The sequence below is a fragment of the Haemaphysalis longicornis genome, unplaced genomic scaffold (assembly GCF_048455015.1).
Source record: "Haemaphysalis longicornis isolate Haplotype H1 unplaced genomic scaffold, Haemaphysalis longicornis Haplotype H1 scaffold_5, whole genome shotgun sequence".
Taxonomy (NCBI): domain Eukaryota; kingdom Metazoa; phylum Arthropoda; class Arachnida; order Ixodida; family Ixodidae; genus Haemaphysalis; species Haemaphysalis longicornis.
This window is the reverse complement of record NW_027526385.1, coordinates 37,205,079-37,227,032: the sequence shown is the minus strand read 5'-3', so window position 1 is coordinate 37,227,032 and position 21,954 is coordinate 37,205,079. Positions and strand designations below refer to the sequence as shown.

At 50.5% G+C, this 21,954-nt stretch overlaps 1 protein-coding gene across 1 annotated transcript in view; it reads right to left on the bottom strand.

The window, feature by feature from the left end:
* Positions 1 to 13,144: 13,144 nt before the first annotated feature.
* The window catches only part of LOC144139161 (uncharacterized), a 34,663-nt gene continuing 25,853 nt past the window's right edge, over positions 13,145 to 21,954 (bottom strand). Inside the window, exons 5-6 of the mRNA XM_077671598.1 lie at positions 14,767 to 14,817; positions 13,145 to 14,460 (exon numbers count right to left, since the gene is read on the bottom strand). Coding sequence (XP_077527724.1) covers positions 14,311 to 14,460; positions 14,767 to 14,817 — 201 coding nt within the window. The 3' untranslated portion in view covers positions 13,145 to 14,310. The remainder of the gene's footprint in view (positions 14,461 to 14,766; positions 14,818 to 21,954) is intronic.

Genomic DNA, 21,954 nt, shown 5'->3' with positions numbered 1-21,954 from the left:
ACCATTTTCCATAAGCAGCCGGGAAAGGAGGAAAATACTCTCAAACCAGTTTTCTCGGCGGCCGACCAGTGTTGCCTGTGCGCGCTGGGCTGTTAACATCGCTCGGCGCGGTATGCTCCGCTGCGTATACAGGGGGTATTTCGCACCGCGTGCTTAGTTTTTGCGGAACTTCCAACTGTTTTAGCCAATGCTGCGATGCCGTTCAAGGCGCAAACGTCACTTGGTCAGCACTGCGCGGTGGTGGGTTATTGAACAACCAGAGAAAGCGAGAAACAGTCGCTGACAGCACGCATGTGCACGACACTGCCTGGAGAAAATGCAGTGCGGTTGCGGCGTGTTTTTGCTGCATCGCTTCCCGACACACACCGAGTTGAGATATTGGTGGATGCCGCTGATAAATCGCAACGACTTTGTACCAACGACCAACTCCAGGGTTTGTTGCGTGCGACGGCAAGCAGGCGGAGCAAAATCCATTTATCACACGCAAAGCTGCGACAGGGAACGGAACCCCCTGAAATGTTAGAAGCAACTTTATCCTTTACCATACAGCATTGATTGATTGATTAATTGATTCATTATGGTGTTTAACGCCCCGACGCTTCTGGGTGATGAGGCGCGCTGTAGTGGAGGGCTCCGGGTTAATTTTGACCACCTGGGGATCTTTCACGAGCGCCGATACAATACAACATTACAATAACTTCTGGTTCCTTGTAGTCAATTTAAAATACCATATATTGTTTGGTCATTACAGCCGATTGGCATTAAACAATACCCTTTTCATCTCAGGGCCGTACCCAGAAATTTTTTTCGGGGGGGGGGGGGGGGGGGGTATTGTTTTTTGTGCTGCCTGGAGAAGATTTCGGGAGGGGTTTGAACCCCCACACCCCCCCTCTGGGTACGGCCCTGTTTCATCTAATCTAACCTTTAAAATCACGGCGTTTTGTTTACTTTTTTTTTTTTGAGGCCAACGCATTACACTGCCAAACGATATGAAAGGATAACTTTTTTCATCGCACACTGCTGGTCGATAGCAGGATAAGCAGGCAGCCAAATGTGGAAACGCAGCTCGAGATACGCGTGAACGCTGCATTTGGAAAATAGCTCAACCTGTTCACAACGCGGTCAAAGGAAAAGCTTCTAATCCTTTTGCGTTGCCACGGAATCTAAAGTATTAAAATTACAAAACAGTTACTGCTGGTCGCGTAAAGCATTCGCGGTGCAAGCAGCGGTTTCACAAAGGTGGGCTCCGAGCGACAGGCCACATGCGCTGCGCAGAGTTAGGTAAATCATGATCACGATCATGATGAACCAATATTAACTCGCCCGAACGTCGACCCTTCTGCTCAACCTTCGAATAGTAATTTTGTGCGGTCGTGTTATTTTTCCGCCCAGGTAATTTCGTTTCGTCAGTAACCGTCATAAGTCTAGTTAAGAAAGATTATATTGCATTGCAATGTCAACAGCGTAGCAATCGCCTCGTCGAAAGTCCATCGCGAGCACGGATCACCGTGACCCACATATGCTGTGCGCGCTCCGAATTCGACGTCCGCGCTTCCGTAAACATGACTAATCGGTGAACATAACAAGCACGGTGGCATTGAAAACACGTATTTACTCCCCGATATCGATTTCTATGTCAGTCGGTGCCATACCGGTACGTTTGCATCGCGGAACTGCGGAGCACCACCGGCACCATGCACCACCACACTGCTACTGCTGCTCGCAGCAGCCGGGGTCGGAATTCCCACTCTGGCAGCAAATTAGGACCTAAAATCCGCCCGCATATGATGAAAACAAAACAGAACACACACACACAAGCACTACAACCGCTAACTTAACGCCAAACCACTACGGTTCACTTGGTAATGCACGGGTACCGAGCAGACGCACGGAAAGAACGGAGCACTTAACAGCCCAGCGCAGAAGTTTCGGCGGTCGCTTCATAGACGGCGCTAGCGTCCGGTCAGAAAAAGCAAATGGCGGCGCCCATCTCTAGCAAGGAAAATGGTGTATAGGCTTGGTTGGACAACCCTAGCGGACGTCGTGCCATTAACCCGGTCTTTATCAGTGTCCACATTGCTTGCGGTCACGGAGAAAGTAGTATTTGAGAAGGGGATTCTGCTGGGCTGGGACTGCGCGTTAATGTCACCGTCTGGCGAGGAGGAAATGCAGCTTGCGGAGCAGCACAACAGATGGCGCGTCAAGCGCGTTGCCGTAGTTTACATGTTCTACGGACGCGATGCACAAAAATCGTAATATCGAATATATAGTGAAAATTGCCTGATTTCTTTCTGTAAAATAAATAGAAGTGCTCGGCATTTTAGCAGCAGTTAATAAATACTGCCCTAGTACAAGCCGTACTGCGCTTGAAACGAAGCACTAGGAGGAATCCCTGAGCAGACGACGTCTGCCGACGCCGCCTTCCTGCCGCAAGTGGTTCACTCGCGCCGCTCGCGGGCGGCTTCTCAGGTTTGCGCGCGCTTTTCATGTTGCACAGGCAGGGCGGCGAAGTTTAAACAGTCTAAATATGAACTAATGGCATAGAGGGTAAGAACCATCATTCACTGGAACTAATCACACTTTGGTTCTCAACCACGTGTTTTAGCCCTGTTTCGCCGCCTCAACAATTTTTGCTGCATGCTCGCGGTGCACTTCCTGAATACTGTTTAAGTTGACAGAGCAGAACAGGCAATGCACAATAGTGCAGGTAAGTCTGCAGTAGGTTGAATTCCATTGCCCATGATGCCCACTGGTTATACTTTATTCATGCCTGTGCCTCTTTATGCACACAAAATGGCAGTTTAAAAAATAAATTATCCAACGCCCTTTTCATCTAACAAGAAAAATAGGCGAAACTTCACTTTCCCTTATGCATACACTGTCTAGGTCCAAACTGCTTGACAGTGAATATGCATCCACTGTCTAGATCCAAACTGCTTGACAGTGAATTTGACAATCGTAAATGGCTTCGTAATACAAGTGGCCCACGTTCGATTCCAACCACGGGAGGCATCTTTTTGAAAGCGCTTGATGTGCCTTTGCGTATTTCGTAAAACAATTTTGTAAAGTTGGCTGTCCTGGAGTGCATTGCGTTGCACCATTAAATGCCGTCAGTGAGGTATAGAAAGTAAAAGCACCCCTCTAACAACGCCGATGGTTGAACGCAAGCATTCACGTGATGGAATTTTTGGTTGGCCAGTCCCACACTGCAAGTATGCGCTACTCTGGAGGTACGGACCACTTTTCTAGAATACCCAAAGCAATTCTCGGGTGTGCACTCCGTAGGCACAATGTTTAGGTGTAAGGCGCTAATCTGTACCTGCTGCATGGTCAGCAATTCTTACAGCAAAGCTTTTACCTTACCAGCCAAGGTTTCTGTCGCAACCGTTGGCTTCGACAGAAAGCTCCGCGAACAAATAAACTACTGGCACTGCCAGAAATAAACCTGGGGCGGTATTCTCGAGTTTTGTCCCTTTTGCGTTCCTTTCAAAAGTGTCCCTTTTGGCGAACCCTGATTGGCTAAAAGCAAACAACCGGAAGTGACGTAACGCAAGCGCGGCTAACCTATTGCCAACGGCTATTGCTTAACCGGAAGTACGTCACGATGACAGGGACGCAAAAGGGACAGTTACGAGAATACCGGCCCTGGAATGAATAGAGAAACAGCGAGAGCCCGTTTTTGCCAATTGAGCTACGGGCGCACGCGGAGGCGAGGGGGAGGACAGCCCGCCGAGCACAGCTGCGGATTTACCCCCCACCCCCCCCCCCCTCGCTCTTGCTGAATGCCACGCGACCTCTCGCGCCGCTGTGCGCTCTGCCAACGGCACGTGTAGCTGCCGCGTGCGCGCCTTGCGCGTGTGCTATGAGTAGGGAGAGAGAGAGAGAACTTTTATTTACATAGTGGATTAGGGCGCGGTGGGCGCAACCCTGAGGGTTGCGACGACTTCAGCCGCTCGAGTCACGAGCTCCTTCTGGAGCTGGGGGTCCGAGCGGCCCAACGCCTCCATCCACTGGTCAGGGGAATTAATGAAAGGGAATGGGTCCTCTGCACAAGCCCACATTTGGTGCTGGACCGTGGCCCTTTCACCGCAGCGGGGGCAGAGGGGGGATGGGTACAGGGAGGGGTGGATGTGATGCAGGACGGCTCTGCAGGGCAGGGACTCCGTTTGCAGTTGACGCCAGAGGCGTTCTTCCTCTAGAGTGAGGGATGAGTGGGCGGGGGTAAGCTTGCAGCGGGATAGGCGGTAATGCTGCGTGACCTCTCTGAAGGTCAGGAGACTATCCCTGGTTGATCTGGCTCCATGGAGGGTAGAGTCCACATCGTATGCCCGGGTGACAAGTGCTCGGGCTGCCGTGTGGGCCGTCTCTATCCCTCCAATGCCCGTGTGAGCCGGGAACCATTGGAGTGCGACCGTGTGGGATGGCGAATTTAGACAGAGAATTTTGTGTGCCTGGGCCGAAATGAGACCTTTGGCGTAGTTTTGGACGGCCGTTTTCGAATCGGAGAATATAATTTCTGGGGTGGGCCTTTGTGTTAATGCCAGCGCGATTGCCGCCTCTTCTGCTACATGCGGGTGTCGGGTACGAAGGGTGAGGGTAGCAAGAGGAGGAGATGACGATGAGTTAATAACGGCGATAGCGAACGCCTCTTTATGGCGATATTCTGCAGCGTCCACATAAAGGTTAGCTCTGGAAGGGGGAAATTTTCGAGCTAATGACATGGCTCGATGCATCCGCCTTTCGGTGTGGAATGATGGGTGCATATTTTTTTTTTGGGATGGGTCGAATGAGGATGCGATTCCTGATTGATGAAGGGAAAAATTAACGGAAGCTCGCACCAACGCATGGCACCTCCCTGCTCCTCGTCGCCTCCGTCGGCTGCGGCAGAGACGAGAGGTGTAATTGCCTAACACCGACTTTGAGCTTCCTCTAATGTTATGTAAAAAGTTTCCACTCGTGCTTCACCAATACAACTCAACCACCCTTCATAGATCATGCATTGAACATTTCACTTGTCTCTGGGTTCACCCTTTAGAGCCACAGGGGAATTCGCGACGACGTCGCATGGGTAATCGTGGGTGTCGCTTACAGCTTCGCTTTTCAACCACCTTTGCAGGGTGTACTGGCACATTTTTTTTGTGGGTGCCGGTTTGAGGTGTAATACCCCAAGATTTGAGGCTTAGGCCTAACGTCTTAAACTTTAAATTTGGAAGTTAGGCATAACGTTTTATAGCTATAGGCCTAACGTCCTAAACCTCAAAACGCAGAGGGAACGCAGGATGCGGTTTATATTGGTGTGTTGTGGTCGTATCGAATAATTGCACGGTGGAAGTTGACTGGGGCGCGCGTGAACCCCAAGACCAGGGCATTCCTACACAACGTGCTTCGTAGTAACTACCAAGTATTTTTTACGCGCCGACGCTACGCAGGCAATGAGGCACGCTGTAGTGGAGGGCTCCGGATTAATTTTCACCACCTGGGGATCTTTAACGTGTGCCCAAATTGTACACACGGGCGTTTTTGCTTTTCCCCTCCATCAGAAAAGCGGCCGCAGCTGCCGGGGCTCGAACCCTCGTCTTCGTGCTCGGCAGCAGCTCGGCCTTAGCCACTGTGCCATCGCGGAGGGTCAACTACCAAGTAGCATGTTCGACAGGTGACTTTAGCATGGGTGGACTCAATGTCTTATTACTGCTGTCCAGAACGAGGGATGTAAGCTTACCACTTGGCTAGACGTCATCAGTAAGCGCAGCTCAAGCTCTTGCTGTATGAAGGCCTCGGCAGGTCCCGGTAGTCCTTTCAGCAGTGGATGGTGGTTAGTAGGCGCCTGCCAGAAGCGCGTCTTTGCTTCAGCAAATCTCCCTGTTAGGGTTTCTGGAGTTGGCGACGGTGGTGATGCAAACCGCGACCGAGAGTTGAGAAGCGCGCTCGCGAAATTGTGAGCGGCTGTGAAGCCGCCCGGGAACCCAGTTCACATGTACGCCCACACAGATGCTGGTGGTGCATGCGTAAACTCTTTCCTCCATGCGTAAACTGCTCTAAATATGCCCACTTGCCGAGGAATGTCCCCTAACTTTCTGCGTGCTTTAAGAGAATCCGCAATTTTCTGAAGGCTTTAAGAAAATTCGTTTCAAGCGCTGCCCATGGGCAAATGCGTCCTGTGAAGCTGGCTGAGATGTAAAGTCCAAGGCCATGCGAACTGTGCGCTCTAGCTCGCAAGACTGGGTTATTCTGAGAATCCTACAGGAGCATTAGGCCATGGCGTGTGTCACGTTCGGGGTGATAAGCAGCAATGCCTGCGTAACGGCTCCAGGAGCTTCATCTGCGCAGGTAGCGTAGCGGGTCGATGAAAAAATCACGCAGCCCTCCGTGTAGCGACGACGACGGTTGAACGTTTAGCTTGCTCGTGATGGATCCATTGGTTCGCCAATACCACACTGCGAGTATTAATGCTACTCTGGAGGTATGCACCACTTTTCTAGAACGCCCACAGAAGCTCGGATGTGCACTCCGTAGGCCTAACGTACGTTTGTGTTCGGTGTGTACAGCGCAAATCGGTACCTGCTGCTTGGCGTTCGCTTAGAAAATATGATTTCGAAATGGAGCAGTCGGATGGGTGCCGGCTTCATAACGTGAGGGACCAAGGCTCGTTTCTGGGTACGGGAAGCGTTTTTTTTTTGTTTACTTCAAACATCAGTATCGTCAGAGAGTGTTGGCTTTCCTGCAGGGCTTATTGGCGTACAACGGCATCAGTGAGGACACTAAAGCTTCGCTTTAAAATCGTGGGACGCTTTATTACTCTTGCGGGTAATGAGATTAGACTGGGAGAGAGATGATGATGATGAACAAGCGTTTTTTATAGAGCAAAAATGCAAGGGAAGGGGTGTGGTCAGCCTCCCATGTCCAGGAGGCCGCGAGAGGACGCCGCCGTCACTGCCCGCCGACCAGCATAGCTTGATCTTCACGGTCGGAGCTGGTCAGCAGCCTCTCCCACTGCTCACGGGGACGGGTGTGGGACAGTCGGGGAGGTGGGGGTGTAGAGCGGGGGCATTGAATGACAAAGTCTAGCGGGGAGTCCAATGAAACACAAGTTGTCTTGAAGACGTCTTGAAACATCTCGAAACAGCTACTTCTACGCGAAGAAGTTTTGGAAATGCATACTATATTATAGAAGCAGTGTCAAGAAGTTTATTTGTATTACATAGTTGACGGTGTTCGGCTAGAGCATAGGAGCAATGTGTTGAAGTCGTGTGCAGTTGTAGGTATGTGTTAGTAGGCGTCGCCAGGTGTATGCGGGGGCGTGCGTGAGGGAGGGGTGTGGTGTAGGATATTTGTAGTGGATATGCTTGTAGTGAGTGAGAATGGCTTCAGTGGGGGTCACGAGGTTGGTGGTGATGTCCTCCTTGTCTGAGAGTAAAACTTTATTCAGCAGAGCCTTGTGGGAGTTGAGCCTTATAGATAGCCATGCGCCGTCATGGGGCGCTTTTCTCGTGCTTGTCCGTTTTCAAAGCGTCAGTTTTGCGTCCGTTTTATTGTGACGTACTTCCTGCTGTAGGCGGGCTTTGGGTTGACTTTTGCGCAACTGTTCTTGTAAACACATTTTAAACGACTAAACCTGTTTTAAACTTTTAGTAGTGCCTCTTTATTTTACATTGGGTTCAGGGTAGAGGGGTGGCGGAGGCCCAGAGGGCCCCCGCGACGTCCGGGATCTTTTATGTGTTTATTGTTCCGACAGCGAACCAACAACAAGGCGACGAAAAATCGTCTGCGCCCAATCGTCTGCTCCGAGAAGCGCGGCTCATAGCTTCGCCGTGTTCGCGTGGCGTCACATCCGGGTGTTAACTTTTAGCCAATCAGGGCTTGCTCAAGACGGACACTTTTGAAAAGGAGAAAACACGATAATACTGCCCCTGGACTACCGGCTCTCAGCCAGAGGGAGCTGATCGCGAAGGCAGGAGCTGGACAGCAGCATCTCCCACTGCTCGGTGGAATGCGGAGGGAGTGGCGGCGGAAATCAGTATTCTGGGTGCATTTGTTCCCGACTGAGTACAGAATATTCATTGGGCTTCTTGTTGACTTGGGAACATGAGGTGCATCAGTGTTGGGTTGGGATACTGGTTTACACTCATCTTCCCATGCTGGAATCTGGGAGGACCATTTCAGAGGTCGGTATGGAGCGCGGGGAGTCCTGCGATCTGTTGACCATGTGTACCGGCTTAACCCTTGATGCCCAATGTTGTTCAGGAGCAACAACTCAAACAATATTTTTTTCTCTCGCACTTTGAGCTTTTTTTTCGACATTTCTCCACGTATTGATAGGCAAAGGTTCCCTAACCTTCGAAAATAAAAACGAGAGGGCAGCACGCACTTGCGTGTGCTAGTCTTGTTTATGCGTGTCAACTCGTATAGAGCCCGCTGGCTCAATCGGCTAGTGACAGGTAAGCGAAATTGTGCAATTTGTTTGTTATTACAAATGGTAGCAATACAAACTTTACGTTAATGTCTTCAATTGAACCATAAATCAAGCTGATCAAGGTAGCTTTCTTGTTCAACTGATATATGGAGCAGCTAGCGCCCAGTGTTTCCCAGTGCCCAGTGGGCCATTGTGTCTGTCCTAATTATAATGAACCAAATATTTTTTCTGACTTGATATTTGGTGATGATCGGGAGACCTTTTAGATCATAAAATGGTTTTGGGCATCAAAGGTTTAAATGGTTGCGTTTCCGTTCTTCAGTAATTGCAGTAATTCTAGGAAGGTCAGCAAAGCGATGGAGATGTATTCGCGTGTGCCAGGGAAGGCCGGCAACAAAAAGCACACTTGTAGTTTTTTTTGTGTGTGTCAGTGTGAGGTGGTTACACAGCGCACCGTAGCGGGCGCGTGATGTTAAGATCGCTGTTGTTTTCATGCGAGCCACCGTGGCAGGTGCACCCCCAGGTCAAGAAGCAGCTGCTTGTATGTAGGCGCGAGCTCTCAGCCATGCACTAGCAGCTCCGTTTATGTGAAAATTGTGAAACATAACGAAGTTAAGATAACTTCTGATATATAGCTTCGTGCGTATATGGAGATGTCTGCCAGGAAGTCTGAGCTGTAACCGTTTCGTATAAACTTTTTAAAACCCATCCTCTCTTGAAACGTTCCGTATATACACGGAAATATGGGAATACGAAGTTCTTGCCTATCATGACACAAGGCCATTGTGAAACAAGGCATGTCTTTGAGAAACGCATTACAATAGGCTTCGGAAAATGTGGCACCATTTTTACTTCTATATGACTGCTAGAAACGCCGAATCATTCTCCGTATGAATCCCGAATATACGGAGTATACGAAAAATGCAGGGAGCCTTATTTCGCTTTTAATTGACGAGCGAAGCATGAAAATTGTGCCAAACCTTAATATTGTGAGAAATGATGTGATTTCACTGTTTTTGGGAGTAATATCTCCTTAAGTTACTCCTTTTTAACTCCGCATTCCCACAATTACGCAACGTTTCAGCGGGGTTGCACGCGCTAGAAAGCAAAGAATGGAGTCCATTTCGACGTAAGCACCCGCGCTACGCGGTGAAGGCTTTGCAGCTGAACTTGGAAGCCGAAGTACTCTGCACAATGCAAATATTGCTTTCAGTCGGGCACCGTAACCCGTATCACCATGTGAGCTCGCCACAACGCCCTTCCACCGCTTCTCTGCCCTTCCATTACAAGCTGTGCGTGAATCTGACCACTGGAAACTACTGGTCTCTGTGGAGAAACCGCTTGGTCGTCACTTGGGCTCCTGGACTGAGCCGCATGTCCACTTTACTGCTCGATAAAATTCTTTACTAGTACGACTTGTATCGGAATGTATAGGTGGTATTCATTGAAAAGTTTAGCTGTTGATTTCTTCGCTTGGCAACGCTGGAAATGGCCGCGGACATGGCCGATGCGCCACGGACATGGCGCGGCTTGTGCCACTGCGCCCGCCGAAAAAGAAAAATTGGCGTGCGTCGTCTGCTTCGTTTCAACGCGATTTTCAACGGCGGTGTCAACAGAGATGTCATTAATCGCACTCACATTTGACTCGAGGCATCATTTTGCGTTCGGTGGGTAGTTTGGAACGTCCAACATGAATAGTGTGCGTAGCACGGACAAGTACCGCCATCCCTCGGAGCCCGACGTAACCAGCGACGGCGCACTCACGTGGCTGCCTGCATGCGTGCCTCGCCAGTGAATACAAGCTATACTAGATAGTGGCTCTAAGCTATGCTATTACATTGCGACGTTGTGCAGAGTCGGGGGTTTTATTGAGATTGCATTTTGAATGTGTACTACGCCTTATAAGTTATTTGTCTCAAGCATCCTCAAGAGTCTAAAAGCGAAGCACTACCCTTATTACTGTAAAGTTCCGAAAGAACGCCCACACAAATTACAGAGATATCAAGTGAAAAAAAAAAAAAAAAACGGGATGGGCGAACTTTTGGGTCAGGAGCGAAAAACTTAAAAAAAAGTCGCTGCATCGCCAACCAAAACTGCGGAGATATCAAGCATTGCAAAAAATCCGGACAGGTCGTGTCTCTCCTGTTCAAAATCCCGGCATCGGCGGTGATCGCGGCCGCGGGACGTTTTCGCGGATGGAGGTCCCCGGTCTATCGAAGGCGTCGAAGCTAGCGCGCTGTCTTTGGTCCTTTAGTAAATTGAACATTTCACCCCTAAAGAGGGGTGGGCTTTCTCTCGGAACTTTACCATCGTAAAGGTTTTTCCGTTTGATATCGCACTTCCCCTTAGTACATCGCCAACGACGTTTGCGATTGCTTTTTATCTACCGGTTATTCAGTCCTCACTCCATTGTGGTACCCTTAGATATCTTTGCTCCATCGTTTTTCATTGTTATCCTTCTAGCCTTTTTTTTTGGTGCTACGCATCGATGTTTTTCATGTAGAGTTGGCGAAACACCGGAATTTCCATTTACGGCAATCTAATTTTATAGTTGCCTCGCAATATATTTGGCGCTCGTCGACCACGAGACGACGGCCGGCCCACATCTTGCGTTCTCATTTTGCCACAGCTCGGTGGAAGAAGGGCCAATAGCAGCTCTTGCATGCTGTGACGTCATGTAATGCAGATTGGTATTACCTCAATCTTCAAGGCTTCTGTGTTCACCTGTTTTTTATGGTAACATTTAAGATGATAAGTCAGCATTTTGTTGAGGCTGCTCCGTGGTACTCGCCTCAACAGGTGTTCAAGTGAAAAGGGAAAGTTGAGAAGAGAGGTGGTGTTGGAGACTAAGGCCAGCCATGGTGAGTGAAATGGTATAGAAAAAGTGAGTCACTCGAGAAAAAGGTGGTACCCGCCGCGGTGGCTCTGTGGCTAAAAGCGGAATCGATTCCCGGCCGCGGCGGCCGCTTTTCTGATGGAGGCGAAGAGCAAAAACGCCCGTGTGCACGAGATTTAGGCGCTCGTTTAAAGATCCCCAGGTGGTGAAAATTAATGCGGAGCCCTCCACTACGGCGCGCCTCATCGCCTGCGTTGTGTCGGCGTGTTAAACCCTACAATCAAATCAACAAGCAGGTTCTAACTTGTAGAGAACGTTAACCTCGCTCGGATATATAAATCACGCCCTCGCCGACATCAAGCATACGTACCAGCGGTCAGTCATGCCCGGCGCTGGGTGTTCACCATGGTTAAGACGTGGGGCGCGTGGGGTCCGCAGCAAAGCAAACTGGCCAGCGCGAAGCTCATTATAGACAGGCAGCCAAGCGCGATGGGTACAGCCACGATCACGGACCGGGAAAATGGCAATTTTAGGTTATTTATCTTCCGGTAGCAGCCCGACAAACTGTTGTGTGCATGTGAGATGTCGTACAGTTACTAAAGTAGGGAAAAATACGGCACATAGTACCTTGGGCTGCCACACCGCATAGAAATAACCAAAAATTGCTGCTTTCGTGGTCCGCAATCTTGCTTTTGGGTGTACTACGATGAGGAACTGGAGGAGTGTGGGTATGGTCATTGCAGAAAATTTATTGCGCGATGGCGAGAAATTTCAAGTGAGGCGGGAAACGCTCTTGGGCTCTGCCCCGCTGAAGTCTGAAGAACGTGGGAAACAACAAACCATAAGAGCAAAACAAGCAGCATCGCACAGCGCTGGAACGTTTCACGTCTCGGTCAATTGCTAAGCAGGTAAGGGTAGTTAATTTAAGGTAACCACTGCGCACGAGAACAGTCTCGACGGGTTAACGGAGCTCGCAATCTGTTAACTGCCACCCTTCTGAGTTGCTAGCGCGTTATTCTTCGAAGGGAATGGCGTGAGGAAAACGGTAGTTTCAAACCGAACTTTCGTTTTAAAAATGCGAATAAAGCAACCGAAAAATTCTCAAAATGTAAGCTACTCATTCGGGACGTCAAAGGGACAGACAACCGATTTTTGTCGAAGATGTTTTCTTTATCCCAAATAAAAGGGCATCACTTAAAACACCTTAGCACGAAATAGTTTTGCTGATAGCGCTCTAGAACTTTCGAAATCGGAATTTTTTAATGTACCGGCCATACTTGGCCCGCCAAAAAGAATGTTGGCAACCGCGACAGTAAGCCGTGCGGCAACATACTTTTAGCTGCGCGTGAGATGAAAAGAGTATATAGAAATTTGTCCACGACTAAAACAACAATAATGCGCAACCTTTCCTCTTTCTTTGCTTTCTTTGTGCGGTTTTTCAATCAGACGTTGAAACCTGCAGAGTTTGGACACGTACGGTAGTGTAACGTTTAGACACTACATGGCGCCACATTTCAGACTTCAGAAGTTCAAAGTTATTTCCTTCTGTTCATTTAGAAATTCCTTGCGATTACCCCAGTATACAGAACGCTGGCTTTCACAAGAGCTACAGGACGTGCACTCCACAAACATCGGTTGTCTGTCCCTTCAACTTAAAACGTAGAACGTTCACACTAGTCTCTCCCCGCTCTGGTCTGCCCCTTCTATGCCGGGAAGAATCTTTCAACCGAAGACGAGTTTCCCGTGATACGTTTGAACCCGTGCGCGAAGAACAGTATTCTAAGGACAGATATTGTTACGCCTTGAACAACGCGAACAAGTTTGCGTGGTGCGGAGGCCGTTTAAAAGGGCCATGCAGACACAACACAAGTTTGGTTCATTCGAAAGATTGCCTTGTTAGAATCGTACTGACACCATTTTTAACGTATACATCACTCAAATAAGCTACATAACTAGGAAAAAATATCTCGGGCCATCTCTATTAACATGAAACCTGGGGAGGGGCGAAGCATGCTAAGTGTGTTCTTGGCGCAATTGGCGTTCTTGCCAACGGAAATGAAACCGTTGGGAGTTAGAGGTATACAGCATTGATGTAAAAGTACCTTGCCTTTTAAAAAAAACGATGCTCTCTTGCGCGAGGCGTAAACGAGTGTCCCGGTGTGTTTTTTTAGCACGGGTTAGGCAGCGCTCCAGCGCGAAGCGTAAACGAGTGTCCTGGTGTTTTTTTAGTACGCGTTATGTTCTAGCGCGAGGCGTAAACGAGTTTTCCGGTGTTTTAGTACCGTGACTACATGAGGCGACGATTACGATGATGACGACGACAGGAGACGCCAACAGTCCCAGCCCCTAAAAAGGGCCTGACCATGCGACCCTTTACCTCATTTCCCGCAACAGAACCTAGGATGTCACACGCCCGGCTGTGCGATTGGCTGAGGCCGACAAAAGCAAACGGAAATTAGGCAGAGCTTATAAGCTTGCGGAGCGAGCTATTTGCGCTCAAGTGTAGGGCATATTCATTTTACAGCTGTAAGAATTGTGGGGTAAAGAATGGAAGTTACGAAAGTACACATAAACACAGAAGTACCCATGCGCACTGCTGTTGGTACTGAGCGCACTGTGCTTGTTTTAGCTGCACAGCAGTCCGGACGCTGTCTTACGGGACCTTGTTTGTCGAGCATATGTCATGTTTCACGAAACGATGACTTTCTACCGTAACAGAAAGAAGCCAGGTGCAAATACGGTCAAAAACAAAGCAACGGCGGCCAACGGCCCGCGGCTCAGTATGGCAACGCCATCTGGGAGGACTGACGGTGAGCAAGGCTGCAGAGCCTTACTGACGCACTGGAAGGTCGTTTCAGTACCTGCCCTTGTGAGTTCATGCCTGACGTCATGGAAACACTACATTTGGCAAGAGGATCAAAATTTGAACCTAAATTCTTTCATTTCTCAGTGAGTACGGTATCGCAGGCTGCCGGACAAGCTCTGTGAGCACTACAAAACACGAAATCTTTCGAATAAAACAAACTTGTGTATTTTTGTCTGCACGGCCCCTTTAAGGGCGCAGCTAGACGAGAAAGGCGTTGCTGAACAGGCCGTCCGCCGATGACCGCTGGACTTGCCGGCGCACTACCCGTTGCTTCCGGCGACGCTTGTCATATTCGTACGGGTCCGTCTCTCCCGGAACGGTGCCCTGAAGGTTTTTTTCTGCGCAACCCTGGAAGAAGAAGAGGTGAAAATGCATTTACGTTGACGTACTTGTCAAACACGCCCTCCTTCATTATTCGTACACACTAAACTATAACGAATCCCTCAGGACGTGAAACGAGTTTCGTTACAAGAGAAACTTCGTTAAAGCGGGTCAGGCGCCAAGCACAACTAGAGGAAAACACGAGGACAGGAAAGGGGCGCCCCTGTGCTTATTCTTTCCTCGTATTGTGCTTGGCTTTTGATCGATATTTCCTCGATGAAGTACTAACTAGCCCGAACACTCTTTCATTGCGCCACTGAGGGCGGACCTTACCTTGTAGGCTTGCGTTCGTTTAAGAAAGTCCGGATCTTTTGGGTTCACTCCCTGCAAAGGAGGATGGAGCGGCGTCAGGGTAGACTCCCAGGGTGTGCGTGCCTTTTACGCGGGTGGAACGCAAGCTTCGCGGTGGTTTAGCCTTCGTTTTTGTAGTGTAAGCTGCACTGGCCGAGGTTGAGCAGTTTCGCTTGGAACTTGAAGGGCCGTACTGCGCAAGCGCGAGGAGCATTGGATTGGATTGGATTTGGATTGGATTAAATTGGATTGTATTAGATTCCAATCCAATAGGAGTACGGCTAAACCTTAGCTCATGCTACGTATATCCTGGCATAGCAGAACTAAGCCACTGCTAATTTTTGGTAGACTCCTCGCCGTGTGCAATCTTCAGAGAGATAGAGAATAACTTTAATGAAGACCAGCGATGTTAGCTGAGCCATCGTGCTGGCTTGCTACGCTAGATGAGAGAAGAAAAAACAAACAGGAAAAATAGAAAAAATTGTGAAAACGAAAAGATGTCACTTGAGGTGCCCAAAATTTTTAATCACAAAACTCTGTCCAGTTCTGTGCTCCGAAGAAACTCCAAAAGAGCTTTGATTGCACGTGCAGCCTGACTGGGATCCGACTAAGGAACCAAAACAGCCCTCAGCTCAAGTCTCGCACCAAGCTGCCTGCACAAAGATAATATCAGTTTCTGTCTGTGCACGGTGTACTTTGGACACACGCATATAACATGATGAATGTCTTCTGCTGAGTCACATCTGGAACAGAGAGGTGAAGATGCCTGCTGGATTTTGTACAGGTAATGTTCCGCGTAGGCCACATTCAAGCAAAGGCTATGCAGAATGGCTTCCTTGCGCTTGCTAAGTCCAGGTGGCATTCTGAAGGTGCACTTGGGATCAATCGCATGAAGAGGTGCGTATTGCTGCCTTGCATCAGTCTACCTATACATCTGCGCTTTCCATGCTGTTAATGAGGCGAGTATTGCTGCATCCTTTCTCGTAAATGGGATTGGAATAGCTTGTGTGCAGAGACTGTGGGCAGATGAGGCGGCTTTGTCAGCTGCGTCGTTGCCGGCAACTCCGCAGTGGGCAGGAAGCCACTGCAGACGTATACGCTGTGTCCCCTTTGTATGGCTTGTAAGTGCAAAAGATTGATTTCCTAAGCTGTTCTTTTGGAAGCGACTTTAAGCTGTCGAGTGCTGACCTAGAGTCTGTAAATACAGCCCATTGATTGACCGGCTGCTTTAGAATATACTTAAAAGCAGCGCGCAGTTCAGCCAGCTCAGTAACTGTCGTCGAGAACTTGTGGCTAAGTAGGGCGCAGATGGTAGTGAGCGACGAAGTAATCGATATCCCTATCGCCGACGATGTAGCCGTCACTGAGCCATCAGGGTACACATGCGTTTGGCCTCTGTATTTGTTGTTAATATGCTCCAAGGGAAATAACTTTAGAGCCGGAGCTGGTATATCCGCCTTCCGCTTAAATCGAGGTACCATGGTGACAATTTTCATTAGAGGGAATAGCCACAGAGGGTGAGGAGAAGAGGCAGAAGGCTGACACTGAGAGGGTATAGCGTGCTGCACTTCAGGGGCACAGGTGGCAGCAAGAGGATGCCCATGTTGCCTTGCCACAACGCGCCGGCGCGTTTTCCATTGCCTGCAAAGCAGTGGGCGGAAGCCGTCTGCTCTCTGTCATGGTTCCCATTGTGGAGGTGGTCTTCGGGACACCAAGACATATCCTCAGTATTCGGGCCTGCAACCCCTCTAGTATTTTAGAATTCCCTGTGAAAAGAAAAGTCAGGGCTGGGATGCTATACGAAGTAAGCCTTCGCAGAGGGCGTCGTATAGCCGTAAAAGGGAGCTGACGCTACATCCATCAGTGCTGTTGGAAAGCATGCCGAAGATTGTGCGTGAATGACGTTAGCTTCTCTTTTAGGCTTCGGATGTGCGGCGTCCATGTCAGATGGCGGTAGAAGGTAACACCCAAAAACCTGTGATTGGTGACATACGGTATTGGTACGCCTGCGGCCGTTAAGTGGAAAAGCATTGAAGGACTCTGGTGGTAGTTTGAGACGACCGCTTTGTAAAGGCCATGGCGGCGCACTTGGCCGGTGATGTCGCAAGGCCACGTATTGCGAGAAAATTTTCATTTGAACTTACTGCCCGCTGAAGTCTCGATTGGAGCACACGCCTGTTGCGGCCCGAGCACCAGATACAGATATCATCCGCGTACATGGAGATTTCAACTGATTTCGGCAGACATCTCTCAAAGCCAATCATTGAAATGTTAAAAAGAGTCGGGCTCAATACCCCACCCTGAGGTCACGTTATGGAGGGATGTCTCACCATCCGCTACAGACATGTAGATGGTCCTATCATAAAGGTAGTCTGACATCCAGTCGTACATTCGTCCCGCGATGCCTACAGACGTCATTGCTGTTCAGACAGCTTCATGGAGAACACAGTCGTATGCCGACTTAATGTCAATGAAGACTGCAATGGTAATTTGCCGTCCGATCTTTGCGTGCTTCACATGGGTTGCAAGGGCAATGACGTTGTCAATGCTGCTCCGGCCCTTGCGGAAGCCTGACATCTGCGACGGGTAAACGCTTCTGTCATTCAGATCCCAGTCTAGGCGAAGCAGTACCAACTTCTCCATGAGCTTCCCAATGCAGCTTAGAAGCGCAATAGGGCGATACAAATCAATATCCATGGGGTCTTTGGCAGGTTTCAGAACTGGCACGATACGAGCTCGCTTCTACCCAGGCTCATGACGGCCGGCCTGCCAGGAGCGGTTGAATATTGAAAAGAGCCACCGCTTCTCATTGCTGCCTAGATGACATAAAAGCTCATAACTTATCCCGTCTGGGCTCGGAGAAGATGCTTGGTTAACTGAGCACAGAGCAGCTTCAAGTTCCGCCATTGAGAATGGTTCGTCCATGTAGGGTGTGTTCGGTGATGGATTCGCTGCCCTTGAAATGGTCGTTGGTGAAGACCCCGATGCGGCAGTAATTTTGGCACAGAAGGCTTCAGCGACATATAGGTCGCTTACCTTCATTCTCAGAGAAATGGAGGTAAACGGGTACAACTGAGTTCGCGGTGCACGGAGACCATGCACTAAACTCCATATCCTTGTGAGCGGCTTCCGAGGGTCTATCTTCGAACAAAAGGACGCCCATTAACGTTTGGCAAGCTTCTTCAGATGTCTCTGAATGAGCTTTTGCTTGCGTCTGGCTGCACGTATATCTTCTACGGCGAAAGTCTTCCGCGCGTGCCTTTCTGCCCTTGTACGAATCACCCTGAGACTTTCATACTCGACGTCAGCCCCTGTATACTGCTTTGGCAGGCTCGCGGTTTTGGTGCACAACCTCTGGGTATTTGCGATTCTGTTAATAGCGTCGTCTTATGACGAGAAATCACCAGCGCTCGTGTCGACGTCTGTGTTGAAGTTACCCCAGTTGACAAATTGAACGGCAGATTTACGGCGACCAGCAGGCAAACCGTCGACAATAATGGAAGTTGGTACATAATCGCTTCCATGAGACTCAATGTCTGCATACCAGCTTGTGGTCGTTGACAATGCTGACGAAATCATCGTGACGTCGATGGCACTTGACATCCGTCCACGGTAAAACGTTGGTTGCCCAGTGTTAATAACACACAAACTGAAGCGGTCTGCAATGTCCAACAAGAGACGTCCTTTGGCCGTCGTTTTCTTGCTTCCTCATGACGGGTGATGATCATTGAAGTCCCCCGTGAGGATGTGTGGAGGTGGTGTACGACAAATTATGTCCTCCAGGCGCTGAGTGTTCAGCGATGTGTGGGGAGGAATGTACGCAGCGATGACAGTAAAGGAAACGCCTGCGTGTCACATGGTAATAGCTGCTGAATTCGTTCAACGTGTTAGGCGGCAAATTGTGTTGCATGAATGGGAGGTCGTTTCTCACGCATAGCAGGACTCTCTGTCACGATTTAGACCCGCGTTCGTGAACCTGTGAGGGTAGGGGTACCCTCCAGCCGAGAGACGACATGCAGCGTGCTGGTGGTGACGGTGACTGACTCCCGAGCAGCCGTGCTCGGCGGTGTTTATTGCCCGGCCACACACAAGGTTGCCCACCGAGCCTGGTGGGGCCACTGAACTTAGCGGCCAACGAATATCAGGGATGGGGGGCGCCACACACTTGTCACACCCCTCACCCCCAAGTTTGTTTGTCCTACACAAACACAAAACACCTGTCCCCCCGGCGAGTACCGGTCCGGAGGTCTCCGCAGTCTCTCACTCCGCCGGAGCACAGGTGTCGAGGCCGTTGTGGCAGCATTAGGTGCCGCCTGTGTCACACTCGCACCAGCTGTCAGCCTTCCCGGTGTCGAACGACTTGCGCGTGGCGCCACAGTGGCGCGAGTAGCACCAGCCCCCGGTGCTGTGCTGGCAGCGGTCGGTGAAGCTGGCTCCCCTTGAAGGAGTCCAGGCTGAGGCAGTGCAGCGGGCCCGTGGCCAGGCAGCCCGGCAACGCCAGCACCAGCTCGGGCGCGTACGGGTCCCCGCACACCATCAGCCGCAGGTCCGGCCGGGGCCCCGCGACCGCGGGCAGCGCCTGGTAGATGTGAAGCCGGCCCGCCCGCCGCTCAATGCTCTCCACCAGCGCGCACAGCGCCTGCTCCAGCCGCACGGGGTCCAGGCCACCGCCGCCGTCCACGAAGGGGCACTGCAGGCTCTTGGCCCGGTTGATGCCCTCCTCGCGCAGGCAGTCCCCCTGGCCCGCAAACACCATGACCAGGGGCAGGCAGTGGAAGGGCAGCCGGTCCTCCTGCTCCAGGTTGGCCAGCAGGGTCTTCTCGAGGCTCTCGCGGATGTACTCTAGTCCCGGCTGGCTGGCGTACATGCACAGGCAGCTGTGGGGCAGGGGCTCCGTGCGGAACGAGTGGTGCGGCAGGCCCACGTCGCCGTCGATGATCCTGAAATCCAGCGCGTATTGGGCCTTGTCGTCGAGCCGGAAACCCTGCGGGAGCAGCTGCCGCATAGCCTGCGCCACCTGCTGGGCGCTGGCCCTGGCACCCAGCACCACCAGGTGCAGCAGGCGGCCGTTGGTGCCCAGCACCCCGCCGCCGTTGGTGCCGGCCTCTCGCCGGTGCAGCAGCTGCTCGTCTTTGCCACACCAGTTGATGAACGCAGGACTGCGTACCCGGATAGCCGTATATCTGTGGAAAGGCGGGACTCCGAAATGGCAACAACGGGGAACTGTTGTTTTCGCACAAATCTGCGGAAGTCTGGAAGCCGCTGACCATTGGAAAAATGTTGCTTTTTGCCGAATTTGCTGCACAGTAGGGAACGTGTAGTGATGGTTTCCACTACCGCCATTGTACTGTAGAGGCGAAACGAAGTCGAGGCGCGTCACGGCAGTTTTGGCCACTGGGGATGCAAGAGAGCCGAGAAAGAGGCGCACAGCTTCCACGATGGAGTAGATTACAGAACCGACGCCTGTCGAGTTACGTTCGGCTTGCGACTCGCGTTGTACTTCCAGGGAGGCATGGGAAGGAACTCTAGAAGACCGAGCAGCAGGGGTTAGAGTGACAACTGGTGTTGACGCCGGCACCCTAGTAGTTGTGAACATTGTTGCTGCTGTCGGAGCTGGTGAAAGGGCCTTTACTGAAGCCAGAGGGGGTGTAGCCGCAGGAGCAGGTGCCGCCGTGGTAGCTGCAGTTTCAGCTTTTGACGGTGTCTTACGTTGTAGGGATGGTAGGGCAGGTTTTTTATCCAAGTCCATAGAGATGGCCTTGTCTCCTTTCCATGCTTGCCTTCTTGAAGATTTCTTGGGTCCAGTGGCACGCCGCTCTTGTACAGCTGCTTTCCCAGACTTATAGTCAGTCTTACGGACCATCTTATATTTGTAGATCTTATATTTGTAGACCTTATATTTGTAGGTCTTATATTTGTAGATCTTATATGTAGATCTTATATTTGCGAGCCGAGCAGCTTCCAGAAGTCGCTTCATGATTCTTCCCGCAGTTAGCACAACGGAGACTCTCGGCGTTGCACGTGGTACGATCGTGGTTGCCACATCACCGACTGCATCGCGTTGGAAGCTGGCATACTTCGGACACATGGCCGAACCGCAGACGTTTAGTACTGCCTGGGCGTTTCAACATATCCGTAGACGCGGTAGCGCGTGTAGCCTATGATGGCGTGTTCTGGGGTTGACTCTGTGGAAAATACTATTTGCCCACTTTCAGATGTCTTACCTAATCTGCGGACTGATTTGACTGGGTTCTTCTGGCGTAGTGCCGGAAGAATCTCAGGTGGTGTGATGTCTTTAGCTACACCTCGAATTACGCCGACACCACATTTGCTTGGGCGTGGTTCATAGGCTCTCACGGGGATTTCCGCAATGCTTGATATTGTCAACAAACGCTCGGTAGCATAAGCATTGTGTGTTGATGGCCAAGAGATTGAGCCGATTGTTCGGTCGCACTTGAAGCACTCCATCGGGAGCTATAATTTCTAATCCATCCTTAATGACTAGTGGGCTGAACCTAGTGATAATTTTTGAAGGACCCGTAGGCTTTACGATCACCACAAGTCCGTGTCTCAGAGGGTTCTTCGGGGATGCATGTGCATCCACGGCCTTGAATACCCTCCTAGACCCTCGACAGCGCTTTGGAGCTTGCACTTTCTGAAATGGTTCAGAATCGTCTGCAATGGTGTTGGCCACCTCCGCGTGTATTGCGGTGCCAGAAGGAGAGACCTCCGTCATGTCGGAAATATCATCCTCGTTGTCTCGCAAAGGTTGTTCCAATTGAGTGAGATCGTGGATTACTTGTCCGGAAGTGATCATGGATCCTGAGGGGGCGTTAGGAGAATCCGGTGATCCAGAAGAAGGCTAGTTCAGACAGACCGAACGATATGATCGTCGTCGTCTCAGGCAACATATCCGAGTTACTTAAAGCGTGTTGCACTAAAATGAAGAGAGTTTTGGGGAGACCCGTTTTTAGTTTTACGAAGTAAAGGAAAAAAAGAGATGCACCCTTCCATCTAACGACGACAATGGTTGAACGCAGAGCTATCTCTTGAGGGATTCCGTGGTTGTCGCATGGGTTTGGACTTTGATTTGCAGACAGTTTGGACTAACTCGTTGAGCTTTGACTTTGACTCGCACGCAGTTTGGTCTTTGACATCAGCGGCTTTGAC